Source organism: Montipora foliosa, chromosome 13 (assembly GCF_036669935.1).
Source record: "Montipora foliosa isolate CH-2021 chromosome 13, ASM3666993v2, whole genome shotgun sequence".
NCBI classification, from domain to species: Eukaryota; Metazoa; Cnidaria; class Anthozoa; order Scleractinia; family Acroporidae; genus Montipora; species Montipora foliosa.
The window spans coordinates 26,263,885-26,283,884 of record NC_090881.1 but is presented as its reverse complement, the minus strand read 5'-3'; the positions used below and the strand labels follow the sequence as shown (position 1 = coordinate 26,283,884).

The following is a 20,000-nucleotide window of genomic DNA, read 5'->3' as shown; positions in this document are numbered from 1 at the left end:
AAACCTTTGCACCAACTGCTAATCTCACATCACTGCGTGTGCTAATGCAAATGGCAGCACAACGTGATTTGGTTTTGCACCAAATGGATGTGAAAACGGCATATCTCAATGCCTCTATTGATTGTGAGATTTATATGGATCAAGCTGAAGGCTTTGAAGTTCCCTCAGGGAGTGGAGGGAGACTTGTGTATAAATTGAACAAATCTTTGTATGGCCTAAGGCAGTCGGGTAGAAATTGGAACCATGTACTAAACTGTTTCTTGTTGGAGAACAGTTTTGTTCAAAGCCCTGTTGACAATTGTGTGTATACCAAACATGTTGGAAGTGGATTTGTTGCTATGCTTGTCTGGGTAGATGACATAATTATAGCAGCAAGCAACATGTTGCTAATGACTGAAGCTAAAGGAATGCTGAAAAAGAGGTTTCATATGAAAGATCTGGGTAGACTTTCATACTTTTTGGGTATTCACTTTGAGCAGGGAGATGGCTTTGTAAAGATGAATCAAAAGGGGTACATCACTAAGGTGCTTGAGAGATTTGAGATGTCCAATTGTAAGCCAAGGTCTACACCTTCAGAACAGAAGCTTGAGTTTGATGGTGAAACCCCTGTGGACCCTAGACGATACCGTGAAGCAGTGGGTAGTCTGGTGTATGCTATGACATGTACCAGACCAGACATATGCTGGGTTGTTACTAAGTTGTCACAGTTCCTGGTTGCTCCCATGAAGGGACACTGGATAGCTTTGAAACATGTGTTGCGATACTTGAAGGGGACTCTTGATTTTGAATTGTGCTATAGAAAGTGTGATGATGGTCTTACACTGATAGGCTACAGTGATGCTGATTGGGCGTCATCTACAGATGACAGACGTAGTATCAGTGGGTACTGTTTCAGTTTGAACAGAGCCGGTCCTCTTATTTCTTGGAAATCAAGGAAACAACCAACAGTGGCTCTATCATCATGTGAAGCTGAGTATATTGCTCTGGCAGCAGCAGTCCAAGAAGGTATGTATCTCACTCAAATGGTGAAGGACATTGGTGAGGTAAGTGGCCCTGTTTTGATTTTTGAGGACAACCAAGGTACAATTGCCTTGTCCAAGAACCCAGTCAATCAACGAAGGTCGAAACATATTGATGTTCGATACCATTTCGTTCGCAGCGCGCAGAATGCAGGCAAGATAATCATTAAGTATTGTCCTACTGCCGATATGGTAGCTGATGTCATGACCAAACCAGTTACTAAATTTAAGTTGCAAAAGTTTAGGAATTATATTTTTGGTTCTTAAGACATAGGTATACAAGTAATATACAAGCATAACTTCGTATTGTTATTATTGTATCCATTTAAGAGATAATACATCTTATGTTGAGTTCATTTAGTGTAATAATATGTGGATGTAATTCTAGGACATATAAGTGAGATCAAGTGGGGGTGTTAGGATGACCTCATTATATCTAGTGGGATGCCTGTGCAATTTACATGTATGATGTAATAAAAGTTCCCGAATGTTGTTCTTCCACGAGGTAAACCATGGCGTGTTTAATGTGTTGACCAAATCTGAAAACATCTTCCCCCGTCATGAACGAAACACTTGGAACTATCAAGTTGAAAAAAGAAAAATACACCAAACCTTGACTTGCGACTCTGGCTTTTTGACATCTTTACAGGAAGTGGTTTTGGGTTCTTTTAATGAAGAGGAAAAAAGAGAAAATCAGATGTCAAAAATGAAAGAATGACCCAACAGGGCTCAGCGCCTAAGTTGCAGGATCAGCTTGTGGCGGCTTGCCCTTGATTCAAGTCTCAATCTTTAACCTAACGTGACTTCTGTGAACCTGAATTCACCTTCACCATGCTTAATAAATGACCATTGGGCTGCTTCCTTCAAGTTGAAGTGGGGTTATAATAATTTGTTTCAAATGATTGCCTAGCCGAATATATTCATGTGCTTGCAATTTCATTCCCAGGAGTACAAGGTATCAAGAGGACGTGCTCAAGTTTCAGATTCCAACGTTTAAATGTTTTAAAATATTATTTTCTGTAGGTCATAGCTTGCATTAAATTTTTGTCGATTTTCCTTTCCCAGCTTTTGAAACCATGCTTTATCCCATTGGTACCTGAACCGCCCTGGACCAACCCCACTGACGAGTAAAATCGTCTGGCGTTAGACAGAGTAAAATCTATTCTATCCCATCATCCTCAGTGCAGGGATCCCATGAGATTGCACTGTCCAATTCCAGAATTCAACGCACGTCTTTTCCCGCTTCCAGAGAAAACATGATTGAATATTCATCATTCAAATATTGGCAAAACTTGTTTCTTCTTTCATTACTGTTAAATCTTTCGAATTAGCTCAGTTTCAAAAGGCTACCCGTAAACCAAAGGTTTCCTGAGTTGTCTTTGAACTGAATCCACTGCATGGATCGCTGATGATCACAATGGCGGTCCCCATTGAAGAAAGAGTTCAACGTTCTTCAAATCCAGATGTCTCACTACCTGAGTTGCTTGACCCACGCAGTAAGCCTCAGACTGAGAAAACTGCACCCACAGTGAAACCACGGATTTCTATGGGGAGCAGCACATACAAAGACCACGTCACCTGACATTTCTGCTACTAACTCCCCTGTAGCAGACCATGTGCAAAATCGCACAGCAGTTGACACAACGTCATCATGGAAATTCTTTAAAAGCTTCAAGACCAACAATCAACCTCCCTATCATTGCTTGGAACTGCGATTATCTCAATGGTGTCAGCTGTGAAAGAGTTTATTCACTCTTCCAGGAGTGTTGGATCCCAGAAAATGAAAAGGGATGAACTTAGCGACTCAGAACTCGAGCCTGATGAGCATGAAAAGTGATAACGCCATCTCGGACTCTATAGACATGGACGAGGCTTACACCAACCTTATCAGTGGCGAAAAATTACCAAAAAAATCAGCTGGTGGTGAGGACAATGTTCTTGCTGAGTTCTCCAAAATTTATTACTCTGAAAGAGCTGTGAGTGATGGTGTTAGCACACAGCTGTCAAACCTAGTTGACAAAATGGCCAAAACCATGTTGTCAGAGGACAACACAAAAGAAAAAGTGGTACAGACCTCAGAATTGCAAAGATTTAGTAACAACAAGAGTAAACCCTGAGATTTGGGCAAAACTGAGAAGCAGCTAAAAGTCTCACAATCTGAAAATGCAAAATTTTATTTCCACATAGCAAACCAGCACCTCAGATCAAAGGATCCTTAATGCCATTAGAGGGGTCACAATTGAGTTTAATCAGAAAGCCATTCAAATATTTGTACCAAGCCAGAACAAATTTAGTCAGTCAGAGGTCAAATTGATTGACATGCAAACTGAATATTATTTTCTAGAAAGGGTGATTATCGAAAAGATACCCACTCAGTTGGTGCTCAGATGTCTTCCTGCTGTCGTGCATGGTCCATTGTTTTAACCCTTTCACTCGCAAGAGTGACACTTATAGATTTTACTCTGTCTAACGCCAGACGATTTTACTCGTCAATGGGGAACCCCACAGGAGTGAAAGGGTTAATAGACAGTTAGAACTTGACAAAACAGAGGCATCGAAAGCTTAAAAGGGTCATAAATAAGCAAAGATTGACAATGTAACGGCCACATCCCACATAGACTGGGACTTTGTTAACTCTTCTATCTATCTCTTTGTAGTGTTTGTTGGTCTACCTGTGCTAGACCACATGCATGATGGGATAGGTTTGGAGTGTGTGTAGAAGAAATCAAAGTGTGTGAACGAAGTTGTTATTAAAAGCTGTTGAGATTCGACTTAAATGTGGTAAAAGTGTTACACTCTTCATAACCCTAACATAAACAAAATTGTTCATTTGTTTGATATTCATAATTTAGTCCACAGTGATTCTCTCGTAAAAATCTCCATTGGAGATAAATTGAAGCAAACTAGGCCAGGTTGCCATCTCCCTGACCTGGAGTTTCCAGCTTATTCTCATCATCAACATCTCATGGGATCTCTGCACTGAGGATTATGGGATAGAATTGAAAGATTAAATGAGACTTACCTGTAAGTTGAAGTCTATCTCATCATCTGAAGTGTAAGGGATCACATGCCTGTAACCCTTTGTCCAGTTGGGGCCCACCCGGTTTATCCCTTACACTTCAGATGATGAGATAGAATTTACATCAAACTTCAACTTAAAGGTAAGTTTCCTCTTAATCTTTCAATTAAGTCCCACTCCTTGGAGTCAATGGATTAAATGGGGACATTTTGAGTGGATGTTAACCCTTTGACGCCTAAACCGGCGTAAACCGGCCAGACGATTTTACTCGTCAATGGGGAACCCCCAGGAACCAATGGGTTAAACCGTGCTTCTCAAGTGAGATTCTCAACTGAACCTTTCAACTGTGCTTGTCTACCGTATGTTTTAAACCACATATCATCAAGCAAGCTGTAACACCATTAGGGCTTGCATGGTTAATAAAATTCCCTGTGAGTTCTCCAGTTCAGTGCCATTGGATTTGCCTTCTTAAGCACTCAGATTCTTATCAGATTATTTCAGTCAGACTATGAGACATTTCTTGGTGAATTGACATCTGGAACAAGGCTGTTGCCTAAGAGGAGCCCGGTAGCCTGGGGCTCCCAAAGAATAGCTCTGGGCTCCTTAATTTTTCATAGCAACACCTTTCACTTCATATGTTGGGCTCCTAAGTTCTCAGCATTTAGCTCTGAGGGCCCCTTTAAAATTTTCTTAGGCAGCAGCCTTGTGGAATGTTCAGTACCAGCTCAAGGGTGGTGTGAATAAAAGTTTACCCCACCTCAAGCTCCTTTAGGACACCACTTAAGATATCGTCCTCTCCAAGAGACAAAACTTCTTTCTATGGAAGATAAAAAAATAAGAAATTTATTCATGAGAAGCAGTGGAAACTTCATCGAGATTTCACCAAATAAAGGCTGATTAACAGCTGACTATTCAAGGTGACTATTTTTCTGCAAATTTCTCTCAAATCTAAATTTAGTTCACAGTTTGTGACAGAGAGCCTCTCACCTTTGGCTTCTTTGCCTTAGCACTTGCAGCCAGCAGCATTTTATTGATTGTTTTTGGCTTCTCTACTGGTTTCTTAACATTCTATAAGAAGAAAAATGAAATATAAGTGAACACAGGAATATTTTGATAACCTGTTTCCAATATCTTGAGTAGGAAAAAATACAGCCTACTTACTGGTTTTTTAGGCTTGAATTTAGGAGCTTTCTTTTCTGAAAGTCAAGATTGCGAAGTTATCATATGTCATAAAAAGATCAGCAATTCATCCTTGTTTAAAAAAAAGACTATTCTAAGACAAGCAAATTGCATTAATTTTATACACGTACTAACCGTCAGCTGGTTCATCAAGATCATCATCAAATATTTCTCTTCCATCATCTGCATATCCAGTACCATCTAAATTTAAATTTCGTACATGACATTCATGTACATGCATGAAATTATTTGAAAGATTTTAATCATTGTGTGGGGGCTTGCTAATCTCACAGTGTAATAATAATAATAATAATAATAATAATAATAATAATAGTAATAATAATAATAATAATAATAATAATAATAATAATAATAATAATAATAATAATAATAATAATAATTGTATGTCATAAAAACTATTAATTCCACAACAGTGTCTATTGTGTGATTTGGTGTTGGAATAATTGAGTGGAAAAAAGACTATCTCTGGGACAGGAAAACCAAAACCCATAAGAAAAAAGCCCATTCCCTGTTCACTACACCCACCAGCCAATGTGAAAGAACTTTACCTACGAAGATCAGGTGGTGGACAAGGAGTGTTAAGAGTGAAAGAATAATACAGAAACCAACAGCCTGAACAAGTACATCACAAAGTGTGAAGAGAATGCACTTTGTGCACAACAAGGAGAGTGCTGGAAGGGATAAGACTGCTTTAAGGCTACTACAGTCGGTAAACCTCTCAATGGTTAATTCCTTGAAAGCACTATAGGGGATAGAAACAATAAGTCATGGGAGTGGCTAAAGGGAGGAAACATAAAAAGAGATGGAGGCTTGTTAACAGCTGATCAGGACCAGGCATTTAGAGTGAACAACATCAAATGCAGAGTTGCTTTGCAGGGCATGCCACTATTAGTACAAAAGGAGTGGAAAAGGAAAGGGGCATTCCAGGAGAAACAAACTAGACCCACACGTGATTAAGCCATTCACACACTTAGGACGCCCCCCATTGAAGAGTACAATCATCTAGCGTTAAACAGAGTAAAATCTGTAAGTCTCACTCTCCGGGGTCAATGGGTTAAGTACAAGAACCCGGGCAGAGACAATTGAAGAGGGGGAGTACTCTCCCCACTGTGTTGAAAATGATATTTTAGAATAAATTAGATGTTAATGCTGGTAAGCAAATACCGGGGAGATCTGGAAGGAAAGAGTGAGTTCCCATCACGTGACTACCTTATTTGGCTCTCTCATTCTTCCTGCCATGTGAGCCCTCTCGGCTTGAAATTTTCCAAAGTTTAACTCGTTCAGTTTTTCTCTCAGCATTTTAATCCCTCCCTCCCTCCCCGTTTTTTGCTTTCTGGTTTTTGTGTATCTTGCTCATGAGCATACTGTAACCTAGTTAATAGTTCTCTTTAATAAACTATGGGCGGGGAATTGCTGCCTGCGGCACCCCTTCAGCCCTGTGCTGAAGCCCCGTTAGGGAGGGGGCATATTGTTACTCTGCTGGACTGGGTTAACTTGGCCCCAGGACATTATGCCAGCAACTATGCCCGCCTTGCAATACAGGCATGAGGCACACCCTCGGCTAGTTGCCGAGGCCCCTCATCCGATGGTCCATACCGGCGGTGGGTATTATCCGCGCCTTGCCAGTACATTCCCTGCCCCTCGTTTACGCCCAAGTTGTGTGTATTGTCTTTTATTGCGCACCTAAGCATTAACCAATCCTGAAGCCCTGACCTTCTCGGTTACACAATGTTTACTCACCATCATCAATCACCCAGTCTTCTTCTTGTCTTTTTCTAACAATGTCAGAGTATTCATCTTCATTTACAACCTGATAAACATCTTGTACCTGACCAACCTGGAAATTGTAGTAAAGTTAAGGAAAGCGCGACACTTAGTTAACGTGACCTGTCGACCTACAAGTACAGGTAGATCAGTTTTTCATCTGATACGAATCGGAGGTACATTTGTATTGTTGCTCAATCGAACATGCAAATCTGCTGTTTACGCGAGGCATATACAGCCAACATATTACATCGTGGGAACTAGTCCTTTCTTATACTAGGATTTCATGTAGGATTCTAAACGCCTAGTTCCTCAGGATTTACGTATGTATCGATATGTAAGTAAGGCGGTTATGCTCACGTAAAAATTAGGATGTTTACTAGGATGGAAATATCGTATACTCCCTCACATATTTAATCACGTTTAGCTAGCTACCATTATGTATATAAGCACTTTGATTTAACTATTAAAGCAGAATGTAATCAAGTCTTGAGTGTGTTCAAGTCTAGTCTATTGGACTCTGTGTGAGCTGGTAACCCCCAAAGACCAACGAAGTCTAACTACAGCAAGCAGCGTCGACACTTCTCCTAATTTGGCCATGTCGTTACCAACACTTAACAACAAAATGAAATTCACGACAAATTTGTATGAACAGTTTGACAGGGACTGAACTAATGACATGGAGACGATTAGTTTCACAATTTAGACCTAAATTGACTTGAGTTGCTGGTTATTGTGTTTATGCATGTATCTAAAATGTAGGCCATGATGGGCAATTGCCTTTTGTTTGGGGATTGAGTAAAAAAACACAAAACAAGATGATATTGAATGAGGAAGTTGATTTTTCAACCTATTACTGGCAAAGCTCAAGAAACACCCACATATTTAACAATATAAAAAAGGCACATCAGAAAATTGATCACCAGAGTGCTATAGATACACCAATGTTTTATCAACAGGTTACCAATGCATGAAATAAACTTTAAAAATTAAAGATGACCAACACAAAGGTCAGCAGTCGGCAGTCAGATGACAGACTGTCAATCAACCATTAGCTGACTGTCGCTCCACATTATGCCAGCTGACGCATTGGCTAACACTAACTAGCATGTCAGCCTTTCAAAGATAAGTGATAACTGACACGTCAGTCAACAGGGTGCCAAATGCAGACGAATGTGTTGGTCGATGCATCTGTTGGATCAGATTCATAACTACCCCCTCAAAATTATAAGTATAACTTACTTTGAAGGTTATGTCGCGAATGGAGATCTAAATATATTTTTAATTTCACCATCAATAAAAGTGATAAGAGCAAATAAAAGAAAATTGTCATTCCACCAAAATCTATCTCAGATCTTGCTGGAAAATCTATAGGAGCTAAACCTAATTGTATTCCAGTCGTCGAAACGTTACAAACGGATCAAAGTTTATTACATGACCACCAGTTAGAACAGTAACGGCAAATTCTGGTTACCTCGTACTTGGTACGCTCACCGGTCTCACGGAATTTCCTGTCACAAAAGAAAACACGGGATTTGTTTATCGTGATATTCGTAAAAGCTTTTACACGTGGGAAAACAGAATTCGAAACAAACCTAATTCTATCAAGAGCAGAGGTTGCTCCAGATTTGCGACCCACAGATCGCTTTGACCGCCTTGTTATCTGGGAAGCTAAATGGATGAAAACATATGCACATAAAAGAAAGACTATTGGCATGAAATTCTTCTGCTTGTCAAACAACGAAGCTAAATTTTACAGTATACCATCTTGTGAATTGTTTGCTCCGTCCTCAGAAGAAGTTGGCGCCATCTTGAAATTTGTTGAAAATGGCGCGAAATAGAATTAAATTAAAGAGCGCCTTTCCATATATGGACTAAACTCCAGACACAATAACCATTTATTTTAAGTGAGGAGAGGAGAGGTAATGCTCCGAATTTTTTCTTACAAACAGTGTTTACCCTAATCGAACTTGCTTAAATTCTATAATCTGTGATTGCTTCTGGAACCTTCTGCAAATCCTCTCTGAGATGTCGCCGAGCTTCTCTCCTCAAAAATTAAATGATTTGTCCATTTCACGTTTGTACGGAGGGTACTCGTAGTTGGGTTGTTTAAACATCCGAAGCCCTCCGATCAACTCGTGACTATTCGTGACAACGCTTTTCGCAAAAGCGAGCGCGTGTAAAGCACGCGATTTTCTGGTTGCTTTTAAGCCTGTCATTACCAATTTAAATTAGAAAGAAAGACTGCGTTTGCAAGAGCCAGGATCTTCTTTGCGTGTCGTAACTCCAAGGTAATCAGAAGCGTTATTATTCATAAAGCGCTAGATGACAATTTTGATGTACACCATACTGTAGTCAATTTATTTTCAAAGGACATCAATTGCATTGCCCGTCACTGCTTTAAGAATTCCTCTGTCGCGGGAGGAATATGCACATCAGTTTTGAAGTTAAATTCCCTTTTTACCAAATTAAAATTAAACAATTTCACAATTAACAATACTACCAAAACGACTTTCAGCCGACTTTCAGCCATAAGTCAAAAGGACTTTGCCAAAAAAATGCAAGTGCTGGGACGTGTAGATGTTGATGGAAATAATTTTGACACTAAGAAAACTATAACCAGGCAAGCATCACTGGAGAGGTAAGGCTGAATCATAGTTAATAGACTATGGCTGAATAAAATATCTTCTTTAAAAATTTAGAACTAAATATAAAAATAGTTAATTAAAAAAATGAATTTTGGCAAAGTTTTAATAATAATGATGAAACCATAATGATGATGATCATAATAATAATGATAATAATAAATGATATTTTAGAATAAAAATAGATGTTAATGCTGGTAAGCAAATACTGGGCAGAGCATGGGAGGAGAGCGTGACTTCCCATCACGTGACTACCTTATTTGGCTCTTTCATTCATCCCACCATGTGATCCTTCTCAGATTGACATTTCCAAAGCTCAACTTGTTCTGTTTTCCTGTTCAGCAGTTTAATCCCTTCTTGCCTCCCCTGTTTCGCTTTCTTGCTCATTTGTATTTTTGATTGATTTATTTTTTTACTTACAAGCTTAGTGTAACCTCGTTAATAATTCTCTGTAGTAAAGTAAGGGCAGGGAATTGCTGCTTGCAGCACCCCTTCAGCCCTGTGCTGAAGCTCCATCAGGGAGGGGGCATATTGTTACTTTGCTGGACTGGGTTAACTTGGCCCCAGGTCATTATGCCAGCAACTGTATACCTGCCTTGCAATACAGGTATGAGGCACACCCTCGGCTATGTGCCTAAGCCCCTCATCTGGTGGTCCATACTGGTGGTAGGTATTATCCCCACCTTGCCAGTACATTCCCTGCCTCTCATTTACGCCAAAGTTGTGTCTACTGTCTTTTACTGTGCATCAAAAGCATCAATAATAATAATAATAATAATAATAATAATAATAATAATAATAATAATAATAATAATAATAAAAATGATAAGAGAAAGCTTTGCTGCCTGGTTCCCTTAATATCACTCTGATGTTTACAGTGGTGACGTGAACATTGCTGAATCCGTAGTCAGTCAAGCAGTAGATTTCAGAGATCTGTTGCCCTTTTTAGCAACAGTAATTATAGCTATATAGATATTTTGTTTATTCATACACATTGCTTAGGGTGAAGTGGTTTTCAGTATCCTCAGCAGGTTACGCTTGCATGCCCTCTTATCCTATTTAATAAGAGAATATAGCACACACACATTTTTTACTGCTGCAAATTGAATGTATATAACTGAATGCTTTTTCACAACGGTTCATGCCTTATGATGTGATATAAACCTAAAAGCCTAAAAACTTAACATTAAGTTAAGTCTGCTACGAGCCTAGAAGGCCCACCAGGCCGGCGCTTATCTCCGGTTTCTGTAGCATGAAGCAACTAGGAGTATTTCTACTCCCCCCTGGATGGGATGCTAGTCCATCGCAGGGTTACCCCCAGCATAAATTCACTGCTACCCATTTATACACCTGGGTGGAGAGAGGCACCGTGAGAGTTGTCTTACCCAAGAACACAACACAATGTCCCGGGCCAGGACCCGAACCTGGACCACTCGATCCGGAGTCGAGCACACTCACCATGAGGCCACCGTGCACCTTGCATAGACAATATTGCTTAGTTTACAAAAGGCTGTGAAAAGAGAAATCTTTCAGCTTGCACTCTTATAATAATTTTGTTCACTATAGTGCTGGTCTTCACATATCATCTAGCATGTAATTCAAAAGCATTGGAGTGGCAACTGCAAATGAACACTTTCCATAAGTTTCCATGTTAAAGCTCTCTTTGTTAGATCCTGTACTTATCAGTGTAAGAGTATTTCTTCATTTTTTTACTGTATTTTTTAAGATAACCGAAGATGGCAATGACCAGTCCTATGGAATATGACGTGGCAGTTATTGGTGCTGGTATTTCTGGGATTGCAACAGCAAAGTGTTTACTAGATGACAATTTTAAAATCATTGTTTACGAGAAAACAGATCATATTGGGGGTCTGTGGCAGTTTACAGAAGATGGATATGGTGTCATGAGATTTACTCACATGTAAGAGAAAACCTTTTTATGGCTCTGTCAGTATTATGAATATGTGAAGTATGATCGTCTGGGTGAGTGTAGTCCTGAAAAGAACTGTTTTGAATGACGGTCAATCTCAGGACTATCCTCACCTGGACTTAATTATGATATGACTCCTGGGCTCAAACCATAAGGATTTTATGTCATTGTTGTCTTTTTTAAGGAAGAACCCTTGCACTTAGCTGGACAATTCAAGCGATAATATGGTGTTTAATTAATAATAATTTATTATAGACACCTGAAAATTTCAGGTAGCTCCAATGGGAAATAAATTGTCCAGCTAAGTGCACGGGTCACTTTTCCCCTACATCTATAACCCGCACTCAAGTATTCTTATGGACTTTCAGTGGGGGACATTCATGAAATCCCTTAGGTAATTAAAAAAGTTATGCATTTGATCTTGCTCTTTTAATCAAATTTTGATAAACATGCACTCAATCTTTGCATCCCTTTCACAGCAATGTGTCTAAACAGAACTACTGCTTCTCGGATTTTCCGTTCCCAGATGACACCCCTGATTTCCCAAGCCACGTTGACATGGCAGAATATATCAAGAACTATGCAAAGCATTTTGATTTGAACAAGCATGTAGAATTCAACTCTAAGGTGATCAAAATGGAAAAGGCTCCTTTAGGTTGGAAAATTACATCAGTCAAAGTTGACAGAAAAGGAAATCACCTATCAGAATTCAAAGAGACCTTTGCAAAGTTTGTTGCCATAGCGACTGGACATCATGCTTTACCAAACATTCCTCATTTTGAAGGCCAAGAAACATTTCATGGCAGAATTTTTCACAGTGTAGATTATAAGGATGCTATTACAAATGGGCTCGGAGGAAAGAAAGTTGTTGTAGTTGGGATTGGTAACAGTGCTGTTGACGTAGCAGTTAATGTGACAGAATTGGGTGGGGAAAAGCCCATTTTTATCTCTACAAGGTCAGGAGCGTGGATCTTTCCTAATTATGTACAAGGGTATCCTGTAGATCATTATGGGTGTCGGCTCTTCCTTTGGCTTCCATGGAGTGTAGCAAATTTTATTCTGGAGTTTGTGATCCAGTGTCTTTACGGGAGCCCGTGGCGTTGGAATTTAAACCCCAAAATGCATGCTCGTCAAACACAGCCCACTGTTAGTCCCACATTAATGCATCACATACAGAGACGAAACATAGTTATTAAGCCAAACATTTCAACTGTTCATGGACACAAAGTCATTTTTACCGATGGATCAGAGATTGAAGCAGATGCAGTGGTTTGTTGTACTGGTTACCATATTGACTTGCCATTCTTAGATGGCAGCATTAGAGATTTAATTATGGAAAAGGGCTCAAACAAAATCAAGCTTTTTAAAAATGTGTTTTCCCCCGTGATTGGTGCCTCCCTAGCATTTATTGGTTTTGTCCAGCCATCATCGGGTGGACTGTTGTCTGTTTCTGAGATCCAGGCCAGATGGTTCTCTGAGCTTTGCAAAGGGACAGTCAAACTTCCCATGGCAGAAAAGATGCGACAAGAATTGCAGAAAGACCAGCAAAACAGTGAAAGAATTTTTTACAGTTCAGCAAGGCACACAATCCAACAAGACCCCATAGTCTACAATGATGAAATTGCAGCATATTTTGGTGCAAAGCCTCAACTGTGGAAGCATCCTTCTCTTGCATGGAATCTCATCGTGGGCTCCTGTGGTGCAGCACAGTACAGACTGCAAGGACCACACAAGTGGGACAGGGCTGAGGAGGTGGTGCGATCTGTCCCAATCACACCACTCATGCATTATGGCACATTGCTTGTTCTTCTTTTGTTAGTCTCTGTTGTATTTTTCATTTTGCTCAAACTTTAAATTGGTTGTAATGTTTTGTCCCCTTACTAAGATTGTTCACAAAAGATCTTATCCCATTGACTTTGACAGATTTTACTCTATCTATTGGGGGTGTCCTTGGGTGCATACAAAATGTAGAGAAGTATATTGTATTGTGTTACTGTTCCCACTGTGATGGCTTTTTTTAGTTGAAAGAATCCCCACTGTATTACTTGTATGTGGTCAGTTCGTCCAGCACTTTCCAAGTCTGTCAGATGATTCTCCTCAGGGACAAGAGCCCTATCAGCTAAATGTTATCTAACAATTATTTTGATGTGATGCTTGGTTGTTTATAAGGACAGCAAGTTAGACTCGCTTTTAGCGGGGTCATGTGACCCTGGTGGGGCTAATATAAAAAATAATGTTATGGTAACAATAGATTGAAACAAAATTCATGACCAGAAACTTTTGAACTTTCTTTATTTAGTTTAGCTAAAGTAGCTGCAAAGTTGCAACTGCCATCCCTTCTATTTCATAAGAGCAAAGGTGAATTTGCAACTCCCCTAGATATTCAAGTTGCAAATGGAAAAAATTCAGGGCAAATGTGATTGTATTGGTTGCAATTTCAAGCCCTGTTGTTGCCAAATAATTAAGGTAAACAATTAATACAAATTGAAAAGTGAAATGGATCCTGCAAATGACAGTCATACATGTAGTAATAATAGCTTGATTAGGAAAGTGTGTACTTAAAGAAAATGAATTTTACCATAAACCAAAACTGATTTCAGTTCTTGAATACAGAATTAAGTTTCCTTATTTCTTTCTCATCCTGTAAGTTGCTTATATTATTTTATATTGATGCATTGTTTCCATTTTTGAATTAGCAAAATATCAAAGTTTATGCTTAAAATATATATATAATAATTATAATGCTAGACTCTATTTTTATAACAACTATTGTTGAAAATAAATAATATAATCAATGCCCTTATAATGTATAATTTAATGAAAATAAATCTGGAAAAAGAACCTGCTGTCTCTATGTTGTGTAAGACTCACCAAATGATTCTTTTTTCTATTTTATGACAAGTTATTTTTTCTTCCTTTGTAACTGTCATAACAGGACACTATAGTCATTATAACACGGCACAGACATCCAGGTGAAAGTAGTGGAAAAAAGGGTCTTTAACTGTCTGTTTCTGAACTACTCTAACACAAAATAATGGTCTTATGTTACAAAGTTCCAGCCAAGAGACCAAATTGGATAATTCGGTGTAATTGTACCTAATTTAAATCTCTTGGGGTTAAGATTGTTTGCTCGATATATTTGCATTATAATGTGGCATTCACATTTAAATGATATGGAAATGCCTGGAACAAAATGTTTTAACTTAAAGGGTTTGAATTGGGTACAACTTTGAGTTAGCCGATTTGGTCTAGTACAATGATGCATGTAACTATTGCTTTCACGCAAGATAAGTCACATTAGCGATGAAATGATATATGAAATGGATCATATGTCGAACTGTGGATATGAAATCAAGTGAAGCTATGATCCTCACAGTTATGAACGTAATTTTTGCAATTGCATAGAGAATCCTGGAAAATTCAGGACTTCAATGGGGTTTGAACCCGTGACCTCGCGATACAGGTGCGACGCTCCCATGAGGAACATTAGAACCCACAAATGACCAGCTCCCAACGTCAGTGGCTTCATAGCTCTCAGTTGGTTTATAATAGAGCATCATACCAGTATCACAAGGTCAAAGGTTCAAACCCCATTTAAGTCCTGAAATTTTCAGGATTCTCTGTGCAATTGCAAAAATTGCATTCATAACTGCGAGGATCACAGCTTCACTTGATAAGTCACATTGGCACCTAACATGATTTTAGAGGGAGGAAGTTGTCGACAGTAAAACCAAAACTTACCATTGTTTGTGACTTGTGGATGCAAGATTACAATTATATTTTGCAAATCTATAGTGTAGGGCTTGTTTCCACAAATGCAAACATGATTCATTTTCATTTCAGTGGTTGTTTTTTCAATAAATAATTATCATTCCAATGCATTATGCTTTTTCTGTCTCAAAAAAAAAAACATCCTCCTCAGTCTTACTGTGAAATATGGCATGATCAGCAAGGCTTATTTTCATTTATGGCTGTTCCTCAATTGCAAGGATTATTGGCAGCCTGGACATATCAAGTTATCCAAAGAAGCTGACCAATATCCTTTCCCAAAAACCAATCAACCAACTCAAGTGACAGCAATTTCACAATAATTATCATCAGGATCTTCCTTAATGATTTTGCCTTGTCAACACATCATTGCATACTAATTAAGGAATGACAACCTGCAAATTTCAGGGCAAGTTAAACCTCCAGCCCAACTTGATGAAGTTCTAAATGCATCTCAATAAAATTATTTGGATAGCACAAACAAAGTTCTGGCCCAAGCTGAGTTTTGCTAATCAAGCTGGATTTTTAGGAACATGGACATAAGAGAATCCCTTCAGTATCATGATGTTTTCATATCCTACACTGTAGTAAATTTTCATACTAAATTTTACATTGCACATCCAGCCAGAAATTCAACATTGTCCCTAAACTAAAACCTGGTCAGTGGGCCCACATTTTAGTCCAGGCTGAAACTGATTGAGTGATCAAACCCTTAGTTGGCACTTCCATGGTTAATCATTGAAATATTAATTGGCATTCACTTCATTTGAGTTACAATTTACTGTATCTACACAACTTTTTATCACTCTGATTTCCTCATTATAGCTACGCTCCAAAGACAATGCCTCAGTTGGCAGCTGACACACTATCTTTTTCTTTATCATCGTTGTTGTCTTCATCATCACTAATCTCTGGATCAAACGAGAGGCGAGGAACTTTTGGTGAAGACTGTGGGGATATGTCATACCAATCAGGATTCCTACCAGGTGATAAAGCCCTCTTGATACGCGCACCTGCATGGAATATTCTGTCCTTGCCCTTGCCAAACAGCTGGTTCTGCACAGGAAGAGGATAAAATATCAGAGTACTATTCAAATTCAGTATTTTTTCAAACAACTTGTTTAGTAAAGAAAGTCAACAGGCGCTGTATCAGCATTCACAAGCGGATGCTTCCAGCATTTTTAGTTGCTCACCAGACTCACTTTTTGACCTTTTTTGATCACGTTTGGTGTGGTTTTGTGCTTTATTAAGAACATATGAAATTAAGATGATTTAAGGATTAATTTTTACTTCAGTTCAATCCTTTCTATAAGATAAAATTCTAGTTCAATGTTGGCTTGATTGTGTATCACTGACTTTTTTTCATTTGAAATCATAGTCAAAAGTCATAGCTTGAAATGTTCTAAACAAGAGAGACTGAATTACGCAGCACCTTATTCAGAAGATTTATCATACACTAATTTTATTGTCCAGAGAAAAGTACCTTTTAACTTTAGCAGTTTGACTTGGTTGTTGAGAGCTCATCTTTTTTGCAGAAATCATCAATCTTCAAGTTAAAGATTAAATCTTCATACAGTGGAACCTTAACTTAGTGAAATGCTTATTAAGACCAGGGAATGATTTTGTTACCTTGATCATAATTATTTATGAGATGTTCACAAAAATTTGAGTTTTGAGGCTAAAAAACAGACTTTTCACAAGTTGCCCAACTGAATTAAGGTATAGTGCCAAGTTGGTTTTGACCAATCTGATATCTAACAAGCCTGAATGGAAAATTTTGATTTATCAAATTTGAATAAATTCTTAACATTTGGATGTTGAAATTTTGGCTTGGCCTGTCACAATTTTTTAAACTTGATAAAACTTGGTGAGATCATTCAGTATACAAGCTGATGATTGAGGTTTAGTGAGCCAATTGGAACTCTAGAAAGCCAATATCCAAGGTTGAAAAGGTTCTTTATACCAACTCAAAACTTTGCTCATACAGATTGAGGTCCACTAAGGTTCCACTGCACCGTGATTTTATTAACACTGTTAGAATTTGTGTTAGGTCTAGTTAATAAGCACATTTAAGTTCACCAAAGGTCCAATAGTTAAACCTGAGACAAATCTACAGCAATCTTTGCAATTTTTATTTCATCAAATTTAAGTTAAGTGTACACTAAAATATTCCTTTAAATAATTATGGGTAGATTAATTTTACATTATTTTTGTCACAATATTTCCAGTGTTTTTAGAGGGTTTGATTTTAAAGGTTTTTTAAGATCCACGCAAAAAAATACTCATGTTTTTAAGCCCCAAATATCATTTTAAAAATTTCCAAGAGAAAAATTATTTTAAAGCACTAAATTATTTACAAAAACATTGTTTCTTGTTTATGATAAGTAATTAATTTTTATTGTTGAATTCATGCATTATTATAATAATTGTATAATTGCCATCAGATTGGTTTTCACAAGAATTAACTTAATTTTACTGGCCAAAGTAATATTACTTTAATTAACTAACCCATTGACTCCTGGGAGTGAAACTTAACAGGTTTTACTACTGTACATCTAATGCCAGATGAGTTTACCAGTCAACTGGGGGAACCCTAGGGCATTTGAGGAGTCCATGGGTTAATTTTTTTGGATAGTTTTACTGCATTCAATCGAAAGCACTTGAAGCAATATTAATATTATTTTATGCTTATTTCAAAAAGAGGGAGCATTAATTTTATGGTACAAAAAAAAAAAACGGTACTAATCTCATTGCAACACCTGAACTAATAATAATTTGAAACTGTGCATAAATTGAGTATAACTATAGGATTGTTGGTGTGTGTCATCAATTTCTATTACACTAGTTACACTTTGCCATTTTCAGCATCACTATCACCATCATCTTGAAAAATGTTTGTCCGGGAAAATGACTTCACCAAGCTTACCAGACGCCCATCTCTACCAAACATGTCAATAAAGCTCCCAATAAAATCGCGCGACTTTTCTTCCCACTTTGTGAGCATCTCTTGTGACTTGTCACTCATCTTCCCTTTAATTTCATCAATCTTTTGCCTCATTTGAACTTCCTTCTCCTAGAAAATTGATATACAAAGTATGCAATTTTCACACAGTGGTGCAGTTGCTTGGATTGGAATGAATCATTAGGAGTATAATACAGTAACTTACAATCAATGACAACCCTTGTTAAGGGTTAGGGTGAACCCTCAATGAAAGCACTGTTGGTAAATGCAATAATTTACCATTATACTTATTTACTAGGACCTGTAGAACAGGCTCTCTAAGAGAACTTTAGCAGCGACTACGAGAACTTCAAAACAGTAAGTAACAATCTTTGCCATGTAGATAGGGTTTAAAAGACACTACTGTCAATGAAATTATTGGCAGGTGGAATTATATGGTCTAGGTATTCCATTCACACATGATCACACCAATAATTATCAAATTCCACTCACACCACTGGCTGGATTTGTCTTTGGTGGCCACAAGATAATGCAACTCTTTCAAGCCAACCAGTTGGCTCCACCTGTTCAGGGATTTTAACCATGTTGTGTTTCTTTGAATATTATTGTTACTTGCTGATCAGGGAGAAGTGGAGTGCTCCCTTGAGAAAGTGCAATTCCATTCCAACACAAACAAAGCTGCAGAATAATGTATTATGAAAGTGGGGATGACGCAGTAGTGAGAGCACATGCCTCCCACCAATGTGGCTCAGGTTCAATTCTCTACTGTGTTCCAAGAGGTTTTATTCCGGTTACTCTGGTTTTCCTATTTCCTCAAACATCAACATATGATTATTGACTTGGTTTCTATACAATGTCCCTTGAGTTAGTGCCTGAGTGATAATTCTTTACCTTGATAAAACTGACATTTAACTCTTTGGCAGTGTAGCCTCTTGCTAAGTTTCTCCTAATGTAAACGTCGTAATCTTTAACCACTCTTGCAATGAGGTCAGATGTTGAAATGCCCTCAGTTCTCTGTGTGGCTACAAACTTGCCCATGGCTTTCACTTCCTTGTAGATGTCATCAGCACCAGCACTTTTGTATGGCAGGTCATCATGAGCAACAAAATCAATCTACAGTCAAGCACAAGAAGAGTTGAGACTTTTTGAACAACCCACCCCACCCAGGCAAATGTTGCTCAGGAAGATGAACACATAACTCATGCATGTGTCAACATTGTTTTTGGGGGAAGGGTAGGGAGAGCAGGCCTGAACTGGCCATACTTAGTATGGCGGGAAAAATTGCTTAGCCAATCCGAATTAGAACTGTCCTTTTGAATAGATTCAGATGCCGGACTTCACATGAACTAAATTAATTCAATGAATTTGATTCAGCTCATGTGAAGCAAGACGTCTGAACTGGGCCTAAAAATACAAGAACTAATAACCTTTAGTTAACAAAAAGCTTTACATGTATTTCTTGAACACTCAAGTAAAGTTACTGTATGATCCTCGCAGTTATGAATGCAATTTTAGCAATTGCATAGACCCCGTTGAAGTCCTGAATTTTTCAGGTTTCTTTACACAATTGCTAAAATTGCATTCAGAATTGCGAGTATCATAGCTTTACTTGGTTTCATGTCTGCAGTTCAATATATGATTCATTTCATGTATCATTTAGTTTATTGAACACTTTAAGGGCCAGTAACTCACA

At 38.2% G+C, this 20,000-nt stretch overlaps 3 protein-coding genes across 4 annotated transcripts in view; 1 reads left to right on the top strand and 2 right to left on the bottom strand.

Annotated features, from left to right (window-relative positions):
• Window positions 1-8,835, bottom strand: part of LOC137984082 (DNA polymerase alpha catalytic subunit-like) — a 51,872-nt gene extending 43,037 nt beyond the window's left edge. Inside the window, exons 1-9 of the mRNA XM_068831286.1 lie at window positions 8,767-8,835; window positions 8,598-8,673; window positions 8,477-8,513; window positions 6,979-7,075; window positions 5,353-5,418; window positions 5,200-5,234; window positions 5,026-5,106; window positions 4,796-4,855; window positions 1,632-1,684 (exon numbers count right to left, since the gene is read on the bottom strand). Coding sequence (XP_068687387.1) covers window positions 1,632-1,684; window positions 4,796-4,855; window positions 5,026-5,106; window positions 5,200-5,234; window positions 5,353-5,418; window positions 6,979-7,075; window positions 8,477-8,513; window positions 8,598-8,673; window positions 8,767-8,812 — 551 coding nt within the window. The 5' untranslated portion in view covers window positions 8,813-8,835. The remainder of the gene's footprint in view (window positions 1-1,631; window positions 1,685-4,795; window positions 4,856-5,025; window positions 5,107-5,199; window positions 5,235-5,352; window positions 5,419-6,978; window positions 7,076-8,476; window positions 8,514-8,597; window positions 8,674-8,766) is intronic.
• A 296-nt stretch (window positions 8,836-9,131) lies between these two features.
• On the top strand, window positions 9,132-13,856 carry LOC137983011 (flavin-containing monooxygenase 5-like). Of its 2 annotated transcripts, XM_068830171.1 has the most exons (4): window positions 9,147-9,293; window positions 9,521-9,643; window positions 11,374-11,568; window positions 12,057-13,856. In XM_068830171.1, exons 3-4 carry the CDS (start codon window positions 11,384-11,386, stop codon window positions 13,429-13,431), a joined length of 1,560 nt encoding a protein of 519 aa, XP_068686272.1. In that variant the 5' UTR covers window positions 9,147-9,293; window positions 9,521-9,643; window positions 11,374-11,383; the 3' UTR covers window positions 13,432-13,856. The 2 variants fall into 2 exon arrangements, with proteins under 2 accessions (XP_068686271.1, XP_068686272.1); XM_068830170.1 differs by lacking the exon at window positions 9,521-9,643 and having other exon boundaries at window positions 9,132-9,293.
• The window catches only part of LOC137983012 (choline-phosphate cytidylyltransferase B-like), a 10,298-nt gene continuing 4,138 nt past the window's right edge, over window positions 13,841-20,000 (bottom strand). Inside the window, exons 5-7 of the mRNA XM_068830172.1 lie at window positions 19,199-19,420; window positions 18,272-18,418; window positions 13,841-16,401 (exon numbers count right to left, since the gene is read on the bottom strand). Of these exons, the coding sequence (XP_068686273.1) occupies window positions 16,192-16,401; window positions 18,272-18,418; window positions 19,199-19,420 (579 nt within the window). The 3' untranslated portion in view covers window positions 13,841-16,191. The remainder of the gene's footprint in view (window positions 16,402-18,271; window positions 18,419-19,198; window positions 19,421-20,000) is intronic.

Bases quoted from the DNA above. Each gene is read 5' to 3' on its own strand.
- LOC137983011 (XM_068830170.1), top strand. From the start codon at position 11,384: ATGGCAATGACCAGTCCTATGGAATATGACGTGGCAGTTATTGGTGCT. The intron at 11,569-12,056 runs GTAAGAGAAAAC...TCCCTTTCACAG, and splicing joins GTCATGAGATTTACTCACAT to CAATGTGTCTAAACAGAACT.